Genomic DNA, 23617 nt, shown 5'->3' with positions numbered 1-23617 from the left:
CTTATTCTAGGACTTTAGCTGAGGAATGACGTCGCGGCTTCTGATTGGTCGCGTGGCGGTCACATGGGCGGCACGCGACCAATCAGAAGCCGGGACGTCATACCACAGGTCCTGAAGGCGCGCATTTTGAAGAAAGAAGCCGTGCCGGACGCCGGATCCTCCCGCTGATGTCCAGGGGCCGCCGGAGAGGTGAATATAACAATATTTTTTATTTTAATTCTTTATTTTACACTTCCGATACCGATACCCGATATCACAAAAATATCGGATCTCGGTATCGGAATTCCGATACCGCAAGTATCGGCCGATACCCGATACTTGCGGTATCGGAATGCTCAACACTAGTAATAAGCCCTTAATGAAAAAGACAATTTGGTGCTTAATGACCAAGCTAATTTTTACAATTCTAACCACTGTCACTTTATGTGGTTATAACTCTGGAATGCTTCAACGGATCTCACTGATTCTGAGACTTTTTTCATGACATATTGTACACTTTTTTCATGACATATTGTACTTCATGTTAGTGGTAAAATTTATTAAACCCCTTAACGACCGCCGATACGCCTTTTAACGGCGGCCGCTAAGGGTACTTAAACCACAGCGCCGTTAATTCGTTAATTTACGGCGCTGTGGAAAAAGTAAATAGCGCCGCCCAGAGTCGGATTTTCTCCGGGGTCTCGGCTGCTGGGGGTAGCCGAGACCCCAGAGAACATGATTCGGGTTTTTTTTTACCGACCCCGCATTTGCAATCGCCGGTAATTAACCGTTTACCGACGATCGCAAAAAAAAAGCGATTTATTTTTAATTTCTCTGTCCTCCGATGTGATCGCACATCAGAAGACAGAGAAATGGGGTCCCAGGCAGCCCCCCAATACTTACCTGTCTCCCCCTGTGCTCCTCGTGGCTCCCGATGGGCGCCGCCATCTTCAAAATGGCGGGTGCATGCGCAGTGTGCCCGCCGGCCGGCACCGGGATAATCTTTGGGGTCTCGGCTGCCGGGGGTAGCCGAGACCCCAAAGAACATGATCGGGGTTGATTTTACCGACCCCTGTTGTGCGATCGCCGGTAATTAACTGTTTACCGGCGACCGCAAAAAAAAAAAAGCAAAGTGTAATTCTCTGTCCTCTGATGTGATCGCACATCAGAGGACAGAGAAATAGGGGGATTCGGGGACCCTATTATACTTACCGGTGTCCCTGGGTCCTCCTGCTGCTCCTCCTGGCCGCCGGCGTCTTCTTGGCAAAAGAAAATGGCAGGCGCATGCGCACTGCGCCCGCCATCTGTCGCCATCTGCCGGCAGGAGAAGAGCAGTTGGGGCTAAAATTAGGGTTAGTGTTAGGGCTAGGGTTAGGGTTAGGGCTAGGGTTAGGGCTAGGGTTAGGGTTAGGGCTAGGGTTAGGGTTAGGGTTAGGGTTAGGGCTTGGGTTAGGGCTAGGGTTAGGGTTCGGGCTAAATTTAGGTTTAGGGTTGGGGCTAAATTCAGGGTTAGGGTTGGGGCTAAATTTAGGGTTAGGGTTGGGGCTAAATTTAGGGTTAGGGTTGGGGCTAAATTTAGGGTTAGGCTTCTTTCACACTTACATCGGTACGGGGCCGTCGCAATGCGTCGGCCCAACATACCGACGCACGTTGTGAAAATTGTGCACAATGTGGGCAGCGGATGTAGTTTTTCAATGCATCCACTGCCAATCTATGTCCTGGGAAGGAGGGGGCGGAGTTACGGCCACGCATGCGCGGTCAGAAATGGCGGACGCAACGTACAAAAAAAGTTACATTGAACGTTTTTTGTGCCGATGGTCCGCCAAAACACAACTGATCCAGTGCACGACGGACGCGACGTGTGGCCATCCGTCACGATCCGTCGGCAATACAAGTCTATGGGCAAAAAACGCATCCTGCGGGCACATTTGCAGGATCCGTTTTTTGTCCAAAACGACGGATTGCGACGGATGCCAAACGACGCAAGTGTGAAAGTAGCCTTAGGGCTAGGGTTAGGGTTGGGGCTAAAGTTAGGGCTAGGGTTGGGGCTAAAGTTAGGGTTAGTTTTGGGGTTAGGGTTTGGATTAGAGTTGGTATTAGGGTTAGGGTTGGCATTAGGGTTATGCTTGGGATTAGGGTTAGGTTTGGGATTAGGGTTAAGGTTAGGGTCGTGATTAGGGGTGTATTGGGATTAGGGTTAGGTTTGAGGTTAGGGTTGAGACTAGGATTAGGGGTGCGTTGGATTTAGGGTTTTGATTAGGGTTATGGTTAGGGTTGACATTAGGGTTGTTTTGGGGTAAGGGCTGTGATTATCGTTAGGGTTAGTGATTAGGATTATGGATCGGGTTGGGATTAGGGTTAGGGGTGTGTTGGAGTTAGGGTTGGAGCTAGAATTGGGGGGTTTCTACTGTTTAGGTACATCTGGGGGTCTCCAAACACGACAGCCAATTTTGCGCTCAAAAAGTCAAATGGTGCTCCCTCCCTTCTGAGCTCTGCCATGCGCCCAAACAGTGGGTTACCCCCACATATGGGGCATCAGCGTACTCGGGATAAACTGGACAACAACTTTTGGGGTCCAATTTCTCCTGTTACCCTTGTGAAAATAAAAACTTGGGCTACAAAATCTTTCTTGTGGAAAAAAAAATATTTTTTTTATTTTCATGACTCTGCATTCTAAACTTCTGTGAAGCACTTGGGCATTCAACGTTCTCACCACACATCTAGATAAGTTCCTTGGGGGGTCTAGTTTCCAAAACAGGGTCACTTGTGGGGGGTTACTACTGTTTAGGTACATCAGTGGCTCTGCACACGCAACATAATGCCCACAGACCATTTTATCTAAGTCTGAATTCCAAAACGGCGCTCCTTCCTTCCGAGCTCTGCAGTGCGCCCAAACAGTGGTTTACCCCCACATATAGGGCATCAGCATACTGGGGATAAATTGGACAACAACTATTGCGGTCCAATTTCTCCTGTTACCCTTGTGAAAATAAAAACTTGGGGACTACAATATCTTTTTTGTGGAAAAAAAATATTTTTTATTTTCACGACTCTGCATTCTAATCTTCTGTGAAGCACTTGGGCATTCAAAGTTCTCACCACACATCTAGATAAGTTCCTTGGGGGGTCTAGTTTCCAAAACAGGGTCACTTGTGGGGGGTTTCTACTGTTTAGGTACATCAGGGGCTCTGCAATTGCAACATAATGCCCGCAGACCATTCTATCAAAGTCTGCATTCCAAAACGGCGCTCCTTCCCTTCCGAGCTCTGCCGTGCGTCCAAACAGTGGTTTACCCCCACATATGGGGCATCAGCATACTGGGGATAAATTGGACAACAACTATTGCGGTCCAATTTCTCCTGTTACCCTTGTGAAAATAAAAACTTGGGGACTACAATATCTTTTTTGTGGAAAAAAAATATTTTTTATTTTCACGACTCTGCATTCTAATCTTCTGTGAAGCACTTGGGCATTCAAAGTTCTCACCACACATCTAGATAAGTTCCTTGGGGGGTCTAGTTTCCAAAATGGGGTCACTTGTGGAGGGTTTCTACTGTTTAGGTACATCAGGGGCTCTGCAATTGCAACATAATGCCCGCAGACCATTCTATCAAAGTCTGCATTCCAAAACGGCGCTCCTTCCTTCCGAGCTCTGCAGTGCGCCCAAACAGTGGTTTACCCCCACATATGGGGTACCAGCATACTCAGGACAAATTGGACAACAACTTTTGGGGTCCAATTTCTATTGTTACCCTTGTGAAAATAAAAACTTGGGGGCTAAAAAATCTTTTTTGTGGAAAAAAAAATGTTTTATGTTCACGACTCTGCATTCTAAATTTCTGTGAAGCACTTGGGCATTCAAAGTTCTCACCACACATCTAGATAAGTTCCATGGGTGGTCTAGTTTCCAAAATGGGGTCACTTGTGGGGGGTTTCCTCTGTTTAGGCACATCAGGGGCTCCCCAAACGCGACATGGAGTCCAATCTCAATTCCTGCCAATTCTACATTGAAAAAGTAAAACGTCGCTCCTTCACTTCCAAGCTCTGCGGTGCGCCCAAACAGTGGTTTACCCTCACATATGGGGTATCGACGTATTCAGGAGAAATCGCACAACAACATTTGTGGTCTAATTTCTCCTGTTACCCTTGTGAAAATAAGAATTTGTGGGCAAAAAGATCATTTTTGTGTAAACACATGTGTTTTTTATTTTCACGGCTCTACGTTATAAACTTCTGTGAAGCTCTTGGGGGTTCAAAATGCTCACCACACATCTAGATAAGTTCATTAAAGGGGTCTAGTTTACAAAATCGTGTCATTTGTGGGGGGTTTCCACTGTTTAGGCACATCAGGGGCTCTTTAAACGTGACATGGCGTCCGATCTCAATTCCAGCCAATTCTGCATTGAAAAAGTCAAACGGCGCTCCTTCACTTCCAAGTTCTGCGGTGCGCCCAAACAGTGGTTTACCCCCACATATGGGGTATTGGCATATTCAGGAGAAATTGCGTAACAAAATTTTTGGTTACATATCTGTTTTTACACTTGTGAAAATAAAAAAATGGTTCTGAATTAAAATGTTTGCAAAAAAAAGTTAAATGTTCATTTTTTCCTTCCACATTGTTTCAGTTCCTGTGAAGCACGTAAAGGGTTAATAAACTTCTTGAATGTGGTTTTGAGAACCATGAGGGGTGTAGTTTTTAGAATGGTGTCACACTTCATTATTTTCTATCATATAGACCCCTCAAAATGACTTCAAATGTGATGTGGTCCCTAAAAAAAAAGGTGTTGTAAAAATTAGAAATTGCTGGTCAATTTTAACCCTTATAACTCCCTAACAGAAAAAAAATTTTGTTTCCAAAATTGTGCAGATGTAAAGTAGACATGTGGGAAATGTTATTTATTAACTATTTTTCATGACATATCTCTCTGATTTAAGGGCATAAAAATACAAATTTTGAAAATTGCAAAATGTTATAAATTTTTGCCATATTTCCATTTCTTTCATAAATAATCGCAAGTAATATCGAAGAAATGTTACAACTAACATGAAGTACAATATGTCACAAAAAAACTTTCTCAGAATCAGCAGGATCCGTTGAAGCGTTCCAGAGTTATAACCTCATAAATTGACAGTGGTCAGAATTGCAAAAATTGGCTCGGTCATTAAGTACCAAATTGGCTGTCACTAAGGGGTTAATATTATATGCATTTATTTATGAACAAAATGTAAATATTGCGAACATTTTGAAAATCTAGCAACTTTCAAATTTAGAATTTTTATGCCCTTAAATCAGAGAGTGGTGTCACACAAAGTACTTGATCAATAACATTTCCCACTTGTCTACTTTACATAAGCACAATTTGGGAAACAAACTTTTTTTTGTTAGGAAGTTATAAGGGTTAAAATTTGACCAGCGATTTCTCATTTTTCCAACAAAATTTACACAACCATTTTTTAAGGACTACCTCTCATTTGAAGTCACTTTGGGAAGTCAATATAACAGAAAATACCCAAAAGTGACACCGTTTTAAAAACTGCACCCCTCAAGGTGCGCAAAACCACATTCAAGAAGTTTATTAACCCTGCAGGTGCTTCACAAGAACTAATGCAATGTGGAAGGAAATGGAGGGTCACTAGCAGTCCATGGGCATCACCTTTTTTGCACCATTTAAGGAGGTAATGTCACCTATGTATTTCCAATATGGATCTTTTTGAATATGCTATTTTTTTCTTCTATGTTTGAAGCACACCTTGTTTAAATGTTCTCACTAGATACAGAGGCGTAGCTAGGGTTTTGGTTCAGGGGGCGCAAAACTTCTGAGTGGGCCCCTAACCAGGTAACCTTGATTACAACTTGGTGACGCACCCTATTAATGGAGGAGAACCTCAGCAGATGACCACGCTGTTACTGAAAATAATCTCTATATAAAAACCAATATGGATATTACCGCCATATGGTCAATGGTAGATACCAGTCTTACAGAACATACAACAGATCACTGCACAGTTACAGATAATGACTTGCCGCTGACATTCTCTCTGATGAAATCATTCATTTTTCCTGTCTTTTCCATCAGGCCCAGACCGACATGACAACTTCTTCCAGCTACAACTCGTCTGCAGAGAATACAACAAAGACACATTTAACTTCTCATATTCCAGCCCCATCACCATCTATTACCAACCTGCACAAACTCCTCATCCTACTGATACCCCAATACTGAGCCGCTGCTGCCGTATGTGTCCCTATTACTGCACCTGATACCCCGATACTGAGCCGCTGCTGCCACATGTGTCCCTATTACTGCACCTGATACCCCAATACTGAGCCGCTGCTGCCGTATGTGTCCCTATTACTGCACCTGATACCCCAATACTGAGCCGCTGCTGCCGTATGTGTCCCTATTACTGCACCTGATACCCCAGTACTGAGCCGCTGCTGCAGTATGTGTCCCTATTACTGCACCTGATACCCCAATACTGAGCCGCTGCTGCCGTATGTGTCCCTATTACTGCACCTGATACCCCAGTACTGAGCCGCTGCTGCCGTATGTGATTCTATTACTGCACCTGCTGTGTGGCTCTCTGTGCCCTCTAAATTCTAAAGCAACTCTCTATTTATAGTAATGCCAGGTGCAAGTGCCCTAGAAAACATTGAGCATATTTTGCCCCTAGAAAGTAATATTGTCCTGTGTGCCCCTTTGATAGCCACAGTAACCTGAGTTCCCCTATAACAATAAGTGCCCACTTTACTATTTAATAAAGTCCCGAGTCTCCCCTGTACAGCTCCCCTATACACAGTATGATGCTCTCTTGTAAACAGTATAATGTACCCACACAGTATACTGACTCCTTAGTAGCTCCCAAACTGTTTGATGGCTCCAACAATGTATAATGACCCCCACACTGTAATCTCCATACTGTATGATGGCCCCCTAGATAACCTCCATATACAGTAGCATAATGCACCAAATAGTCCACAATATAGTATAATGCACTCCCCATAGGCAGACTCTATAGCATATGGCAGCCCCCATAGGCAGACCCTGTAATAAGGCAGCACCCCCATATAGGCAGACCCTGTAATAAGGCACAACTCCCATAGGCAGACCCTGTAATAAGGCGGCAGACCCTGTAATAAGGCGGCAGACCTTGTAATAAGGCAGCCCCCAAAGTCAGACTCTGCAAGAAGGCAGCACCCTTATAGGCAGACCCTGTAATAAGGCGGCAGACCTTGTAATAAGGCAGCACCCCCATAGTCAGACCCTGTAATAAGGCAGCACCCCCATAGTCAGACCCTGTAATAAGGCAGCCACCATAGTCAGACCCTGTAATAAAGTAGCACCCCCATAGTGATACCCTGTAAAAAGGCAGCCCCCAAAGGCAGCTCCTGTAATAAGGCAACACCCCTATAGGCAGACCCTGTAATAAGGCGGCAGACCCTGTAATAAGGCAGCACCCCCATAATCAGACCCCGTAAACAGGCAGCCCCCATAGGTAGCCTCTGTAATAAGGCAGCACCCCTATAGTCTGACCCTGTAATAAGGCAGCCCCCATAGTCAGATCCTGTAATAAGGCAGCCCCCATAGTCAGACCCTGTAATAGGGGAACCCCCCATAGTCAGACCCTGTAATAAGGCAGCCCCCATAGGCAGTCCCTGTAATAAGGCAGCACCCCTATAGTCTGACCCTGTAATAAGGCAGCCCCCATAGTCAGACCCTGTAATAAGGCAGCCCCCATAGTCAGACCCTGTAATAGGGGAACCTCCTATAAGCAGACCCTGTAATAAGGCACCAGCACCCATTAAAAAAATAAATAAATAAATACTCACCTCTCTTCTTCCTAGTTCCTGTGCTGCTCCCGCTGATCTCCTGACAGTGGGAGCCAGGCAGTGACGTCATCGCGCCCACTGTCAGTGTCGGCGACGTCAGACGCTGACACTGACAGGGGGATGATGGGAGCGCTCCTTCTCCCATCAATGCGATCAGCTGTATTGGCTAAATGCCGGTACAGCTGATCTTCGAATGATGGCAAGGGGCCCACTGCTGGCACCGGGCCCCTGCCGCCTGCTCAGGGGTCCCATAGCAGCCGGGCAGCAGAGCAGGGAGATCGATTCTCCCTGCTCTGTCGCAAAATGTAACTGTATCGGCGCACTGCACGCGCCGATACAGTTACAGTAACGTAGCTCCGGGTGGGCGCCCGCACCCTCTGCCCCCCGGTAGCTACGCTACTGCTTGGATATAATGTGAAGATATATGCATTAATTGCCAAATCAACAAAATGGATGCTTTCAGCATCTAGTGAACTGGCTGATATTGCAATTTATATGTGAACGTATAGCTTGTATTTCATAAGTAACTAGTTGGAATATCAACCAATACCTTAAATATATTTATATGTTTTGTTTTGCACATTGTATTTTTTGCAGGGTGCAGTTGGGCCCAAATGGTTCTGTACACTGTGGCTTCTGTTCACACAGAATGCATTTTAGCACTGGGCAGCCCGCCGTAGGGCGTTATTAATAGGCTGGAGCCAGACGCTCTGCATTACTTATGTGAACACGCCACATACAGAGTATTTTATCTTAGTGCATTGGTGTACCACATGGCCAATCCCTGATTGAAGGCTGGCTGTTTCATTAGGTATTGCACCTGTGCATTTGACATTTTATTTGGGTCCGCTGCACCCTGTCTGTGCAATTGTATTGAGGCCCATTTAGACAGGCAAACATCTCTGCCTGTGTTTTGTGTGTTTTCTTGATTTTTTTCTCTTTTGGTGCTTTTCATGTTAGAGTAGGACTGGCAAACGTAAGGAACCTTGAAGCGGGTTGTCGGCTTACATATTATGGCCAGAATATCAACCAATACCTTACATATATTTATATGTTTTGTTTTGCACGTTGTATTTTTTGCAGGGTGCAGTTGGGCCCAAATGGTTCTGTACACTGTGGCCTCTGTTCACACAGGATGCATTGTAGCACTGGGCAGCCCGCCATAGGGCGTTATTAATAGGCTGTAGCCAGATGCTCCGCATTCCTTGTGTGAACACGCCACATACAGAGTATTTTATCTTAGTGCATTGGTGTACCACACGGCCAATCCCTGTTTGAAGGCAGGCTGTTTCATTAGGTATTGCACCTGTGCATTTGCCATTTTATTTGGGTCCGCTGCACCCTGCTTGTGCATTTGTATTGAGGCCTATTTAGAAAGGTAAGCATCTCTGCCTGCTTTTGGTGTGTTTTCTTGAATTTTTCCTCTTTTGGTGTTTTTCGTATTTGTGATATGGTAGGTGCAAAGCGTTATGGGGAAGTTTTCAGCAGTGTGAGAAATGGGGAAAGCCTTTTTTTTATCCTCCTGAATCAAATTGTAAGGAGTTTGAATTTACAGGGATTTGCAAATTTGGGGAAATTTGACTCAAAAACAATCCTTCTATTTAATACAATCTACTATATAATTGTCTAAGGGTCACTTCCGTCTATCTGTTTGTCTTTCTGTCTGTCTGTCACGGATATTCATTGGTCACGGCCTCTGTCTGTCATGGAAATCCAAGTCACAGCCACGACCAATCAGAGACGGGCACAGTCCGGTGGAAAAATGGCCGCTCCTACCTCCATGCAGTCAGTGCTTGCTCCGTACTCCCCTCCAATATACTACGTGGCAGGGCAATATACTACATGGCAGGGCAATATACTACATGGCTGGGCAATATACTATGTGGCTGGGCAATATACTACGTGACCTGGCAATATACTACATGGCTGGACAATATACTGCACGGGCTGTGCTATACACTATGTGACCTGTGTTATACACTACGTGGCCTTATACAACGTGACTGGGCAATATACTACGTGGCTGGGCAATATACTATGTGGCTGGGCATTATACTATGTGGCTGGGCAATATACTATGTCACTGGGCAATATACTACGTGGCTGGGCAATATACTACGTGGCTGGGCAATATACTACGTGATTGGGCAATATACTACGTGGCTGGGCAATATATTACGTGGCTGGGCAATATACTACATGGCTGGGCAATATACTACGTGGTTGGGCAATATACTACGTAGCTGGGCAATATACTACGTGGCTGGGCAATATACTACGTTAGCTGTGCAATATACTATGTGGACATGCATAATCTAGAATACCTGATGCGTTAGAATTGGGCCACCATCGAGTCAACAATAAACCTTTAAGCTTTGGTCTTTCTGACAAGTCTTTCTCTTCATACTGAAAAGGTTGAGATAGAGCAAGATACCTCATTGTATTTTGTCAATATATCTGTAGCTTTTAGCCAAAAACTCATCCCTGACAATTCTGGTGGTGGATTATCTCTTGAGAATAAGGGATCAAGCATGTTGAAAGTCAAAATCCAAATCTTTCTTTACTCTGACAATTTGCTGTCAAATTAATGTGTGCCTATAGAGAGTGACCTGGTATCAGAAAAGTGGCTTAATGAGAATTAATAAAGCTGACATTGGTGAATGTAAGATACTGTAGGTAGGAAAAAAATCAAATATTTGAAGTACAGCTGGCTCACTTTCTTTCCAAGCATATGAGCATGGTTAGTGTGAAAAATAAATGATTGAATGAAGCAATTAATAAATATGTTACCTTAAATTATCTTCTTCACAAATTGAAATACAAAAGAACATCATTGATTGAGTTTGAAAAATGTAAATGTTTAATGGTATAATTTAGCAATTGCATTGTACAGTCATTTTCTTGTCAGACTTCAGAAATAAACATAAAACATTTTAGAAAATAATTTAACAAAATCAGATTAGACAGCATATTGTTTTGCTCATAAATTGTTAATGATTAACAAAAAATATTTGGTGCAGTTGGTGGAAAAAAACCCTCTAAAAACAATGTGCTGTCTGCTGGTCCAAGTGCATGGTCCTTCTGTGTTTTAAATTATTATATAAAAACGTGTCCCCCAGAGGGATAATACCCATTTATTTAATTATTAAAGTCCTTGCAATGAAAATATATCTATACACCAATGTCAAAAAGGAGTATTTTCACCCAAGATAATGCAAAACTGTAGTTTAGCAGCATCATTTGCGAATACATTATTGTTTTGTTACTGGAGCTTATTACATTTTAATGATACTTAATTGAATACATTAGTGTAAAGCATCTTGTGTCCAGATGTTGGTCTTGAACTGATAATGCTGGAAACAATGAACAGGTCTGATGGCTTTGTAAACAGAACTTTCTGTACTTGCAGCATTTCTCTGGACCTTAAAATAAAGAAAATAAATCATTACGGTAAAATCAGTTTGAGGATTATACAAAAATATGTAAAACAAGTTTATAACATTGCTTGTAATAAATATTTCTATTGAAAATGGTCTTCAGAGCAAGTATTATGTTACGACACATCATAACTATCTGATATTTGGGCTCTAATTGCTGCGAATCATATTGATGCAATGACGCTGCTTTAGCTGCGGTGCAGATAAATGCACATCCTTAAATTATAGCCTATTAAGTGATCAGTTAGGTGATCTAGGGGATTGCTTTTAAGTTTTTTTTTTGGAGGACCACTAAGCAGGTTCCAAGTTAAAGTTTCATAGAATACACTCTTAATACAGAAAATATATAATTTATTGGTTATTCCTCAATCACAGGCTTATCAGTGAAGATCCAACTTCCGGGACCTCCACTAATTACACAGATGACTTCAATCAGAAAACATGTATATTTTTTTGGTGGAGATCCTGCAAGTTTGAATGACGTCCATTAGAAAACAAGGCCTATTCAACTGGTTGAGGTCCTGGAAGTTATTGCATTGCCTGGGTAATTTTCTGTAATGGGAAATACCAGTAAAGTTTATTTTGTTTATTAAATGTGTATTCTATAGAACCTTATCTCGGGACTTATTTGGCGGCCTGCTAAAAATCAAAACCCACTAGATTAGTGTTTCAAGGACACCTAACAGGGTATGATTTGAGACTACATCAACTATACCACATCACAGAAAAATATCTCAATGCAGAAAGCAGCAGACAAACCAAAGGCCATTATCAATATCAAGTCAGGTGCAGAATTAAACCTTTCTGCATCGTGATATATGTGTTATGTTTAGTAATACTACATCTGTATGATATGACATCTGGTAATTTATGAACTATAACTATGATCACCGAGACTGTAATGGTTATCATTATAGATTTTTCAGACTTCAATGTAGAATTTTAATATGCAGCCATAGTAAAAAAAAAAGTCGTTGTGGATTCAGGCTGGTTACTGGAAGAACCAAGGCAAACTGATTCTGGCAGTCACTAACACTAAAAGAAAATCAACAGCAAAAAAAAGTGTAACAGCAGAGGATAACAGCAGCTGTCAAGTTCCCCAGAGCAAAAGGAAATGCATTTGTTTGTAACTGCTCTGGGGAATGGAAGGATGGCTTTTTCTGTAACCAACTTCAGATGTTGATCTGCTACCTGTTTTCTGAACCCTTCTGAAGCACTAATTTTTTATAGTATAATTCGGCTGCAAAGAGCTGGAAATATAACTAGTGTGGAAGAAAACTCCATAGTTTATGACAACTGTTCTCTGTGCACTTGTGAACCATAAAAATCCTACAATAACAAAATAAGGAAGTACAAGATAAAAATCATAACTATGGCTAAGGGACTTCAATATTGCTACTGGAAAAAAGCATTCAAGATAGATAGATAGATAGATAGATAGATAGATAGGTCAGTAAATTTGGATGCTGACAGTCTATTCATATTAGTCAGTACTCCAACTAAAAATGTTCATGAGAAAATATCAAAACTGCATATTAATTCATACGGACACCACTCTATTTGTAATATCAGCCATATGGGGTTGTTCTGCATGATAAATACTGCTTCAAAGCTGATAGCAGCAACAAGCAACCAATAACAGGGGTTGAATATTAGTAAGGCTAACAACACGACTATGACTTTGTACTACTGGACAGAGCCGTATTTGCCACTAGGCACTTGAGGACACGTGCCTAGGGTGGGAACAAGCAGGGGCCAGCACCTGAGCAAGGGTTTTTTTTATACTAGTCCTGGCTCTGGCTGTGCATCCCTTCCTGAAGACAGGGGGTGGCAGAGCGGCAGCCAGAACACGTGGTACTGGTGCTGACTCTCCCTATTGAGACACAGTGATGCCCCTGCTCACAGTCTCACTGGTGCCCGGCCAGAATGGAATGTGACTGTGACTGACTGCTGAGGTGGAGCGGCGGAGGAGGAGGAGCCATTAAAACACAGTCAGCAGCCCTTAATGTTTGATGTTTGATCTTTGCTCCCAGCAGACAGACCCAGAGAGTGAGTGGTGGGGGTGGGGTATAATACACCTTCACTCACTCTATCTGGGTCCTGGGAGCAAACATTGCCAGTGCTGGTGTGTGTGTGTGGCTGTATTGTATGTGTGTGTATGCATGCGCGGAGCTGTATGTATGTGTGTGTCTGTGTGGTGCTGTGTGTGTGTGTGCGGAGATGTATGTGTGTGCGGGCAGAGCTGTATGTGTGTGTGTATGTGTGCAGGCAGCGAAGTTGCATGTGTGTGTGCGCACAGAGCTGTGTGTGTGGGGCTGTGTGTGTGCGGAGCTGTGTGTGTGTGTGTGGAGCTGTATGTATATGTGTGCCTGTGCAGTGCTGTATATGTGTGCAGAGCTGTGTGTGCGACGTTGTATGTGTGTGTGTATGTGCGGAGCTGTATGTGTGTGTGTGGAGCGGAGCTGTGTGTGTGCCTGGAGCTGTATGTATGTGTGTGTCTGTAGGGTGCTCTGTGTGTGGAGAGCTGTATGTGTGTGGGGCTGTATGTGTATGTGTGTGTGTGCGGGCAGCAGAGCTGTGTGTATGTGTGCAGAGCTGTATGTGTGTGTGGGGCTGTATGTGTGTGCGGAGCTTTGTGTGTGCAGAGCTGGTGTGTGTGTGTGTGTGCGGAGCTCTGTGGGCGTGGAGCTGTGTGTATGCGGAGCTGTATGTGTGTGCGAAGCTGTATATGTGTGTGTGTAGCTGTATATGTGTGTGTAGCTGTATATGTATGTGTGTGGGGCAGTATGTGTATGTGTGTGTGCGGGCAGCGGAGATGTGTGTATGTGTGCAGAGCTGTATGTGTGTGTGGGGCTGTATGTGTGTGCGGAGCTGTGTGTGTGCAGAGCTGGTGTATGTGTGTGTGTGCAGAGCTCTGTGTGCGTGGAGCTGTGTGTGCAGAGCTGCATGTGTGTGCAAAGCTGTATATGTGTGTGTTTGTAGCAGTATATGTGTGTGTGTAGCTGTATATGTGTGTGTGGAGCTGTATGCGTCTGTGTGTGTGTGTCCGGAGCTGTGTGTGTGCACGGAGCTGTATGTATGTGTGTGTGCAGAGCTGTATGTGTGTGTGGGGGCTGTGTATGTGTGTGTGCAGAGCTGTGTGTGCGGAGCTGTATGTGTGGGGCTGTATGTGTGTGCGAAGCTGAATGTGTTTTTGCAGAGCTGTGTGTTTGTTGGGCTGTATGTGTGTGGCTGTATGTGTATGTGTGGGGCTGTATGTGTGTGTGTGCGGGGCTGTATGTATGTGTGTCGCAAATAGCAAAAATTGCTGATGTGAATGTAGCCTAAGTCACTGCCGACAGTGTCTGCATTAGGGTTCATAATCGCATGCGAGAAACATGGATGAGTGTCGCACATCATTACCTGGCACTCAGGAGCGGAGCGTGTACTGCTATGCGGCCACAGGCTCCGATCTCAGTACTGGGTATTGACGTGCGACACTCATCCGAGTTTCTTGCATGTGATTATGAGCCCTTAGTCATACCAATGGGGGAGGCAGCACTAAAAGTGCTTAAGGCAGCACAAACTCTAAATATGGCCCTGCTACTGGAGTCGGAAATTTAAAACCTACCAAGAGCAGCATCTACAAACTGTAGATTTTTTTTGTTACATCTATGTGTGTGTGAAACTTTAGACCTCAAGACAGCATAGATTTTATGCCAGAAAACTGATGGAAAAATTATATGAGAAGTAGCAACATTTTGCACAATGCAGAGTTAAACAAAACTTTTGTGGCTTTGCAGTTTTCACACCAGTTTGAACAGCTCTGCCAAAATGAGCAGAGCAGGGGGGAGCCAGGATGGGACAGAGTGTTGCTTCGCCCATTTATCAAATTCATCAAAAATCACTGCATTTCTCCATTACTCCATTAATTAGATGCGGCAATTTCATTAACTGCTGTGCACCTCTTAATAAATTTAACACATCGTACTCCAGTGATCTCTCCATTAAGACTCCTATGAACAACTCTAGTTTTAATTAATTGGCCCCTTAGTTTTTCAATTTCTTCAAACACACCAAATAAATAAAATACAATTGGCTTTGACCAATGACAATGTCAATGTCAATGACCTGTAGTTACCTTCATTCGCGGTGATGCACCCTCTGCTGGATGTCCTCATATGAACTCGAGCCTGGGAACTTTTCTGAATATTTTCCCACGCTCGAGGTCATATGAGGACATCCAGCAGAGGGCGCATCACCGCGAATGAAGGTTACCTTCATTGACCTACTTTCCATTCATTCGCTGGGGTTTTACAGCCATGAGCACAGCTGGATTAGCAGAGCTACTGGGTGTAAAATTCTTTAACCCCTTCAGATGGATTTACAGCCCGGGATGTGACAGATCATCGGAAGGTATGGGATATTGTTGTTTTTTTATTTTTCCTTTGTTACAGAGCGAGAATCTTCAGGTGGATTAATAGTCTAATAAAATAGTTCAACAACCTGTGTCTTTATTTCATTAAAAGACTTTGTAATAATGTGTGTGTGTGATTTTTAACCATTTCATACAATTGGATTAATAATGGATAGGTGTCATAATTGATGCCTCTCCATTATTAATCTGGCTTAATGTCACCTTAAAATAGCAAGGTGACATTAACCCTTCATTACCCCATATCCCACCGCTACACGGGAATGGGAAGAGAGTGGCCAAGGGCCAGAATAGGCGCATCTTCCAGATGTGCCTTTTCTGGGGTGGCTGGGGGCAGATGTTTTTAGCCAGGGAGGGGGCAATAACCGTGGACCCTCTCCAGGCTATTAATATCTGCCCTCAGTCACTGGCTTTACCACTCTGGTGGAGAAAATTGCGCAGGAGTCCACGCCAATTTTTTCTGCGATTTAACCCTTAAATTTAATAGCTACCACGCCCAAATTTTGCACATACGCACTACTAACATTAGTATTGTGGAATATGCAAAAAAATGGGAATATGACATGGTTTACTGTATGTAAACCATGTCTCATATCATGTCAGGTTTAGGAAGGAGAAATTAAAAGTCGGCAACTGAATTACCGGCTTTCTGCTATATCGCGCTGAAGTAAATATAAATATATATATATATGTGTCTCAATGACATATATATCGGTGTATATATATATATATATATATATATAAAAACAAAACCCGACTTTGGAGCGAAGATCGCCGACCGCCAACCCGATCCCACAGTGGGATCGGGTCGGTTTTCACGAAACCCGACTTTGCCAAAAGTCGGCAACTTTTGAAATTGGCCGATCCGTTTCGGTCAACCCTAATTATAATGAGAGGGAAGAGGCTTTCATGTCTATTGCATAAGGGATATGCTTATATATGTATGTATATAGTCCTTTTAAATTTGTATTTACTTTACTCACTTACATAGTGCCATTAATTCCAAAGCGCTTTACAGACATCATCATCACTGTCCACATTGGGCCTCAAAGTATGTCTTTAGAGTGTGGGAGAAAACCCACGCAAATACATGGAAAACATACAGACTCCTCAAAAATGTTGTCCTTGGTGCGACCCCTACGCTGCAAGGCTGCAGGGCTAACCTCTGAGCAACCATCCTGCCTTTATGGACTATTACATAATCTAAATTACTGTGATGTATATCTTGTAGTCTGATCTTTCCCATACATCTACTGAAAGCTTTTATACACTTATTAATAAGCTTCATCTATTTTAGATCTTATTAATTGTTGTCCCCAATTTTTTGTTTTGGGTACATTTTGTCAATTACAGTGGGGAAATTAAATATTTGATACAAGGTCAGCTTTGCAAGTTTTCTCACCTACAAAAAATGGAGAGATCGGTAATTTTTATCGTAGGTACACCTCAAGTGTGAGAGACAGAATCTATAAAATAAACAAGCTTAAAATGAAATTGTATGATTTTTAAATAATTAAATTGCATATTATTGCATGAAATAAGTATTTGATCACCTACTAACCAGGAAAAATTCTGGTTCTCAAAAACTTGTTAGTTTTTCTTTAAGAAGCCCTCCTACTCTGCACTTATTTCATGTATTTATTGCACCTGTTTGAACTTTTTACCTGTATAAACGACACGTGTCCACTGTGAGGCAATGAGGGGAATTATATGTGAGGGTTGGAATGTATCCTCCAGGATGCGCATAGAAGAATATCGAGTCACTGGAGTGCATTGCAGTCATAGGCATAGCTGTAGTTGCAGTCCAGAATAAAAATAAGCGTGGTCTTGAACAAGCTGTTTAGTTAAGGCAGATTTAAGAAAACACGTCATGGGCTTTTATTTTTGGAGGGAATTACAGACTTTTCTTACAAGTGACTCATGGCCACAGATTCCATTAAAAACCCCTGCAGCAAAGGTTTTGGTGTGTCAGTAATGGTTTGCAAGCTGCAGAGCAGTGGGACCTGCAACATCCAGCTTGTGTGAATTCAACACAGAGCCAATGAAAGCAAAATGCCTGGTGCCCCCTCAGTGTGACATGGTGGTGTAGTTGCCCATAGCATCCGGTCTCGGATTCAGATTGTTTTGATGCCCCGGCTGCGATCCAGACATTTGCGTTTATCTTTACTGGATCACTGCCTCATTACCACGCTGTGTGAACACCACACACTCACTCAATTACACTCCAACCTATTCACCATGGCCAAGACCAAAGAACTTTCTAAGGACACAATAGACAAAATTGTAGACCTGCACAAGGCTGGGATAAGCTACAGGAAAATAGGAAAGCACATTGGTGGGAAGGCAAAAACTGTTTGCATAATTATTAGAAAATGGAAGAAACACAAGGTGACTTTCAATCTTCCTCGGTGTGGGGCTCCATACAAGATCTTGCCTCATGGGGTAAGGATGATTCTGAGAAAGATCAGGAATCAGCCCAGAAATACACGGGTGGACATGGAAAATGACCTGAAATAACATTACCATTAGTAACACACTAAGCCAACATGAATTAAAATACTACAGGGAACGCAAGGTCCCCGTGCTCACACTAGCATAAGTCCAGGCCTATTTGAAGTTCACCAATGACTAGGTGATTCAGATAAGGCATTGGAGAAGGTTATGTGGTCATATGAGACTAAAATAGAATTTTTTGGTATAAACTACTTGCTGTTATTGGAGGAAGAAGAAGGATGAGTACAATCTCAAGTGCTCCATATTGAAGGGAGGATGTATTGGGTCCTGTATTGCGAGATTTTGGTCAACAACCTTCTTCCTTCAGCCAGCGCATTGAAGATGAGTCATGGCTGTGTCTTCTGGCAGGACAATGACCTCAAACACACAGCAGGGGCAACTAAGGAGTGGCACCGTAAGAAGCATTTCAAAGTGCTTAAATGGCCTAGCCAGTCTCCAGACCTTAACCCAATGGAAAATCTTTGAAGAAAGCTGAAATTCAATGTGTCAGCTCCAAAACCTTAACGTTCTGGAGAAGATCTCTACGGAGGAGTAGGCAAAAATCCAAGCTTGCAGTGTGTGCAAACTTGGTCAAGAACTACAGGAAACATCTGACATCTGTAATTGTATACAAAGGTTTCTGTACCAAATATTAAGTTCTGTTTTTCTATTGTATCAAATACTTATTTAACGCAATAAGCTGCAAATTAATTATGTAAAAATAATACAATGTGATTTTTTTGATTTTTTTAGATTCTGTCTCTCACAGTTGAAGTGTACCTGCTATACACTTTGCAGACCTCTACATTCTTTATAGGTTGGTAAACTTGGAAAATCATCAGTGTATCAAATACTTATTTTCCCCAATCTATATTTATTTGTCCCAGTAGATTTATGTTTAGCAATATATATAACAAAAGGGGTCAAAATGCTAAAAACTCCCTGGTTCATTATGTTTGAAAATGAATGGCAAAGGTTTAGGGACAAAAGCACTTGACAAAAAGTAACAATGATGATTAAATATTAGTTTTAAAAACTAAAATGTCTTACTCTCCAACATTTTCATGTGACTATGAGCTAACTCTCTTAAAGCAATAAGGAAACATTAATTGTGCAGTGTTAGTTTTTGCATGCTGTCATTTAGCAAATAGTTTTTCTTTTTCCTATCTAAGCTCCAGTTTATGGTACAGAGAAATAAATATATCAGCAGTAAAAACAGCATACATTTCTATTAGTTTCCCTGACAATACTGCCTGCTCATAAATACGGTTCCTATTTTCATCTTTCATGACTTTCACACTATTAACAGCTTTTTCTGCATTTTTATTTTACTTTCCTTTCTCCATCCTAACTATTCACTAGAAATGTGTTTGTTAATTTTACTCCTCTGCTATAACCTCAATCCATGATTGTTTTGTTGTACAGGGCACTGTTTGTACCGCAATTTAATTAATATTTTAAATGTAAAACATCAGACACTGCTGAAAAGTCATTAAAGAGGATTTGGCATTTTTTTTCGGATTACTTTGCTTCATGAAATTCAGCATCTGAATAATTGGAATAATGTTCAGGGCCGAGGCATCACATTATGGATTTGAAAGTGTTTAAGTTATAACATTAATTGTTTTTAAGAAACTCTCCCTGAATCTGTTCTTATTTTTTAACTTCTTATTAGAGCATAATAGAACATGGTTAATAGAATGGATTTATCTAACTGAAACTAGCTACAAAGATTATTGTACTTTTTTTTCTCTTAAATTATCCATGTGCCGGTTTATCCCATTATATGCTAGGGATTACAAGAAGATAAAAGCTGGTAGCACAGCAATAATCCTGTTCACATGCTATGTACTGTAAGTGCAATGCAGGACATTTTTTACCTGTTTGCATTAGAAATATTCTCTTGACGTGTTCAGTTTGGAACAAGATAAGTGACACATTTTGGAAGCCACAATTTTTTTATTTTTTTTTATTTTTACCATGGTCAACATGAATCTAACCAACTGTAAAGTCCATTGATTTTCTTTCATTTTACTGTAATAGAGATAATCGGGGAAAGACATTTTAAATGTGTATTACCATTGAAGCTAGGGACCTGCTGATGGTATTTATCATTGCAATTTTCCTACGCTTCCAAAGGTCAGCCACAGACTTAGCTCAATAAGACATTAATATTTACACTATTTACTGCAATGCTATGGTATTGCAGTATACTGCATAAGTGTTTGAAAAATTGCAAGTACATGCCCATTAAAGGAAACTTAGGAATAAAGTAAATAGTAAATATATACACTGTTCAAAAAAAGGAACACTAAAATCCCACATCCTAGATATCACTTAATGTAATATTCCAGTTGTAAATATGTATTCACTACATAGTGGAATGTATTGAGAACAATAAAACCTAAAAATGATCAGTGTAAATCACAACTAATATCCCACGGAAGTCTGGAGTTGGAATGATGCTCCAAATAAAAGTGGAAAATGAAATTACAGGATGATCCAACTTCAGTGGAAATGCCTCAGGACAAGGAAATGATGCTCAGTAGTATGTCTGGCCTCCATGTGCCTGTTTGACCTCCCTTCAACACCTGGGCATGCTCCTGATGAGGCGGCGGATGGTCTCCTTAGGGATCTTCTCCCAGACCTGGACTAAAGCATCGCCAACTTCTGGACAGTCTGTGGTGCAACATGATGTTGGTGGATGGTGCGAGATATGATGTCCCAGATTGGTTCAATCCGATTCAGGTCTGGGGAATGGGCAGGCCAGTCCATAGCTTCAATGCCTTCCTCTTTCAGGAACTGCTGACACACTCAAGCCACATGAGGTCCTGCATTAGAAGGAACCCAGGGCCAACCGCACCAGCATATGGTCTCACAAGGGGTCTTAAGATCTCATCTCGGTACCTAATGGCAGTTAGGCTACCTCTGGCGAGCATAAAGAGGGCTGTGCAGCCCTCCAAAGAATTGCCACCCCACACCATTACTGACCCACTGCCAAACTGGTCACGTTGAAGGATGTTGCAGGCAACAGATCGCTCTCCACGGCATCTCCAGACTCTGTCACATCTGTCACATGTGCTCAGTGTGAACTTGCTTTTATCTGTGAAGAGCACAGGGCACCAGTGGCGAATTTGCCAATCCTGGAGTTCTGTGGAAAATGCCAAGCATCCTGCACAGTGTTGGGCTGTGAGTACAGCCCCCATCTGAGAACGCCGGCCACTCAGACCATCTTCATGGAGTCGGTTTCTAACCATTTGTGCAGAGACATGTACATTTATGGCCTGCTGGATTTCATTTTGCAGGGCTTTGGCAGTGCTCCTCCTGTTCCTTCTTGCACAAATGCTGAGGTAGAAGCCCACCTGCTGGGTTGTTGCCCTCCTGCGGCCCCCTCCACATCTCCTGGTGTACTGGCCTGTCTCCTCGTAGCACCTCCAGCCTCTGGACACTATGCTGACAGACACAGCAAACCTTGCCACAGCTCGCATTGATGTGCCATCCTGGATGAGCTGCACTACCTGAGCCACTTTTGTGGGTTGTAGAGTCCGTCTCATGCTACCACGAGTGTGAAAGCACATCCAACATTCAAAAGTGACCAAAACATCAGCCAGAAAGCATTGGTACTGAGATGTGGTCTGTGGTCCCCACCTGCAGAACCACTCCTTTATTGAGTGTGTCTTGATAACTGCCAATAATTTCCATCTGTTGTCTATTCCATTTGCACAACAGCATTTGAAATTGATTGTCAAACAGTGTTGCTTCCTAAGTGGACAGTTTGATTTCACAGAAGTTTGATTTACTTGGAGTTATATTCTGTTGTTTAAGTGTTCCCTTAATTTTTTTTAGCAGTGTAAATGTACACTACCGTTCCAAAGTTTAGGGTCACTTAGAAATGTCCTTATTTTTAAAAGAAAAGCACAGTTTTTTCCAATGAAGCTAACATTAAATGATTCAGAAATACACTCTATGCATTGTTAATGTGATAAATGACTATTCTAGCTGCAATTGTCTGGTTTGTAATGCAATATCTCCATAGGTGTATAGAGGCACATTTCCAACAACCATCACTCCAGTGTTCTTCTGGTACTTTGTGTTTGCTAACTGTGTAAGAAGGCTAATGGATGGTTAGAATACCCTTAAAAACCCTTGTGCAAGTATGATAGCACAGCTGAAAACAGTTTGGCTGGTTAGAGAACTTATAAACTTGACCTTCCTTTGAGCTAGTTGAGAATCTAGAACATTACATTTGCTGGTTTCATTAAACTCTCAAAATGTCCAGAAAAAAAGAACTTTCATGTGAAAATCGACAATCTATTCTTGTTCTTAGAAATTAAGGCTATTCTATGCAAAAAATTGCCAAGAAACTAAAGATTTCCTACAACAGTGTGTACTACTCCCCTCAGAGGAGAGCACAAACAGGCTCTAACCAGAGTAGAAAGATTAGCGGGAGGCCCCACTGCACAACTGAGCAAGAAGACAGGTCAAGTATATTAGGGTCTGTAGTTTGAGAAATCGACGCCTCACAGGTCCTCAATTGGCAGCTTCATTAAATAGTACATGCGAAACACCAATGTCAACGTCTACAGTGAAAAGGCGACTTCGGGATGCTGGCCTTCAGGGCAGAGTGGCAATGGAAAAGCCATATCTGAGACTGGCTAATAAAAGGAAAAGATTAATATGGGTAAAAGAATACAGACGTTGGACAGAGGAACATTCGAAAAAAGTGTTATGGACAGACAAATCAAAGTTTGATGTGTTTGGATCACACAGAAGAACATTTGTGAGATGCAGAACAACTGAAAAGATGCTGGGAGAGTGCCTGATGCCATCTGTCAAGCATAGTGGCGGGAATGTGATCACCTGGCATTGCTATGGTGCTGGTAAAGTGGCAAATTTGTACAAGGTAAAAGGGAATTTGAATAAGGAAGACTATCACTCCATTTTTGCAATGCCATGTCATACCCTGTGGACAGCAATTGATTGGAGCCAATTTCTTCCTACAACAGGACAATGACCTAAAGCACACCTCCAAAGTATGCAAGAACTATTTAGGGAAAAAGCAGGCAGCTGGTATTTTATCTGTAATGGAGTGGCACCATATCTCAACCCCATTCAGCTGTTGTGGGAGCAGCTTGACCGTATGGTTTGCAAAAAGTGGCCATCAAGCCAAACCAACTTGTGGGAGGGGCTTATGGAAGCATGGGGTGAAATTTCTCCAGATTACCTTACCAAATTAACTTCTAGAATGCCAATGGTCTGCAATGCTGTAATTGCTGCAAATGGAGCATTCTTTGACGAAAGCAAAGTTTGAAGGAGAAAATTATTATCTAATATATAAAGCTGAATGTGTGTGTATGTGTGTATGTGCGGGATTGGCATCTGCACCGTCGCAGCTACAGCCACAAAATTTTGTACAGTCACACGTCTGGACCCCGAGAGCGTCATAGGCTATGTTGTGAGGCG

At 42.4% G+C, this 23617-nt stretch overlaps 1 protein-coding gene across 2 annotated transcripts in view; it reads right to left on the bottom strand.

Annotated features, from left to right (window-relative positions):
• Positions 1-10647: 10647 nt before the first annotated feature.
• The window catches only part of CCSER1 (coiled-coil serine rich protein 1), a 1553855-nt gene continuing 1540885 nt past the window's right edge, over positions 10648-23617 (bottom strand). For both annotated transcript variants that reach the window (XM_069743569.1, XM_069743573.1), the window contains exon 10: positions 10648-11232. In XM_069743569.1, coding sequence (XP_069599670.1) covers positions 11116-11232 — 117 coding nt within the window. In that variant the 3' untranslated portion in view covers positions 10648-11115. The remainder of the gene's footprint in view (positions 11233-23617) is intronic.

Source organism: Ranitomeya imitator, chromosome 1 (assembly GCF_032444005.1).
Source record: "Ranitomeya imitator isolate aRanImi1 chromosome 1, aRanImi1.pri, whole genome shotgun sequence".
Lineage (NCBI taxonomy): Eukaryota > Metazoa > Chordata > Amphibia > Anura > Dendrobatidae > Ranitomeya > Ranitomeya imitator.
The sequence above is the reverse complement of the archived record's forward strand: the minus strand, read 5'-3'. Positions and strand labels throughout refer to the sequence as shown.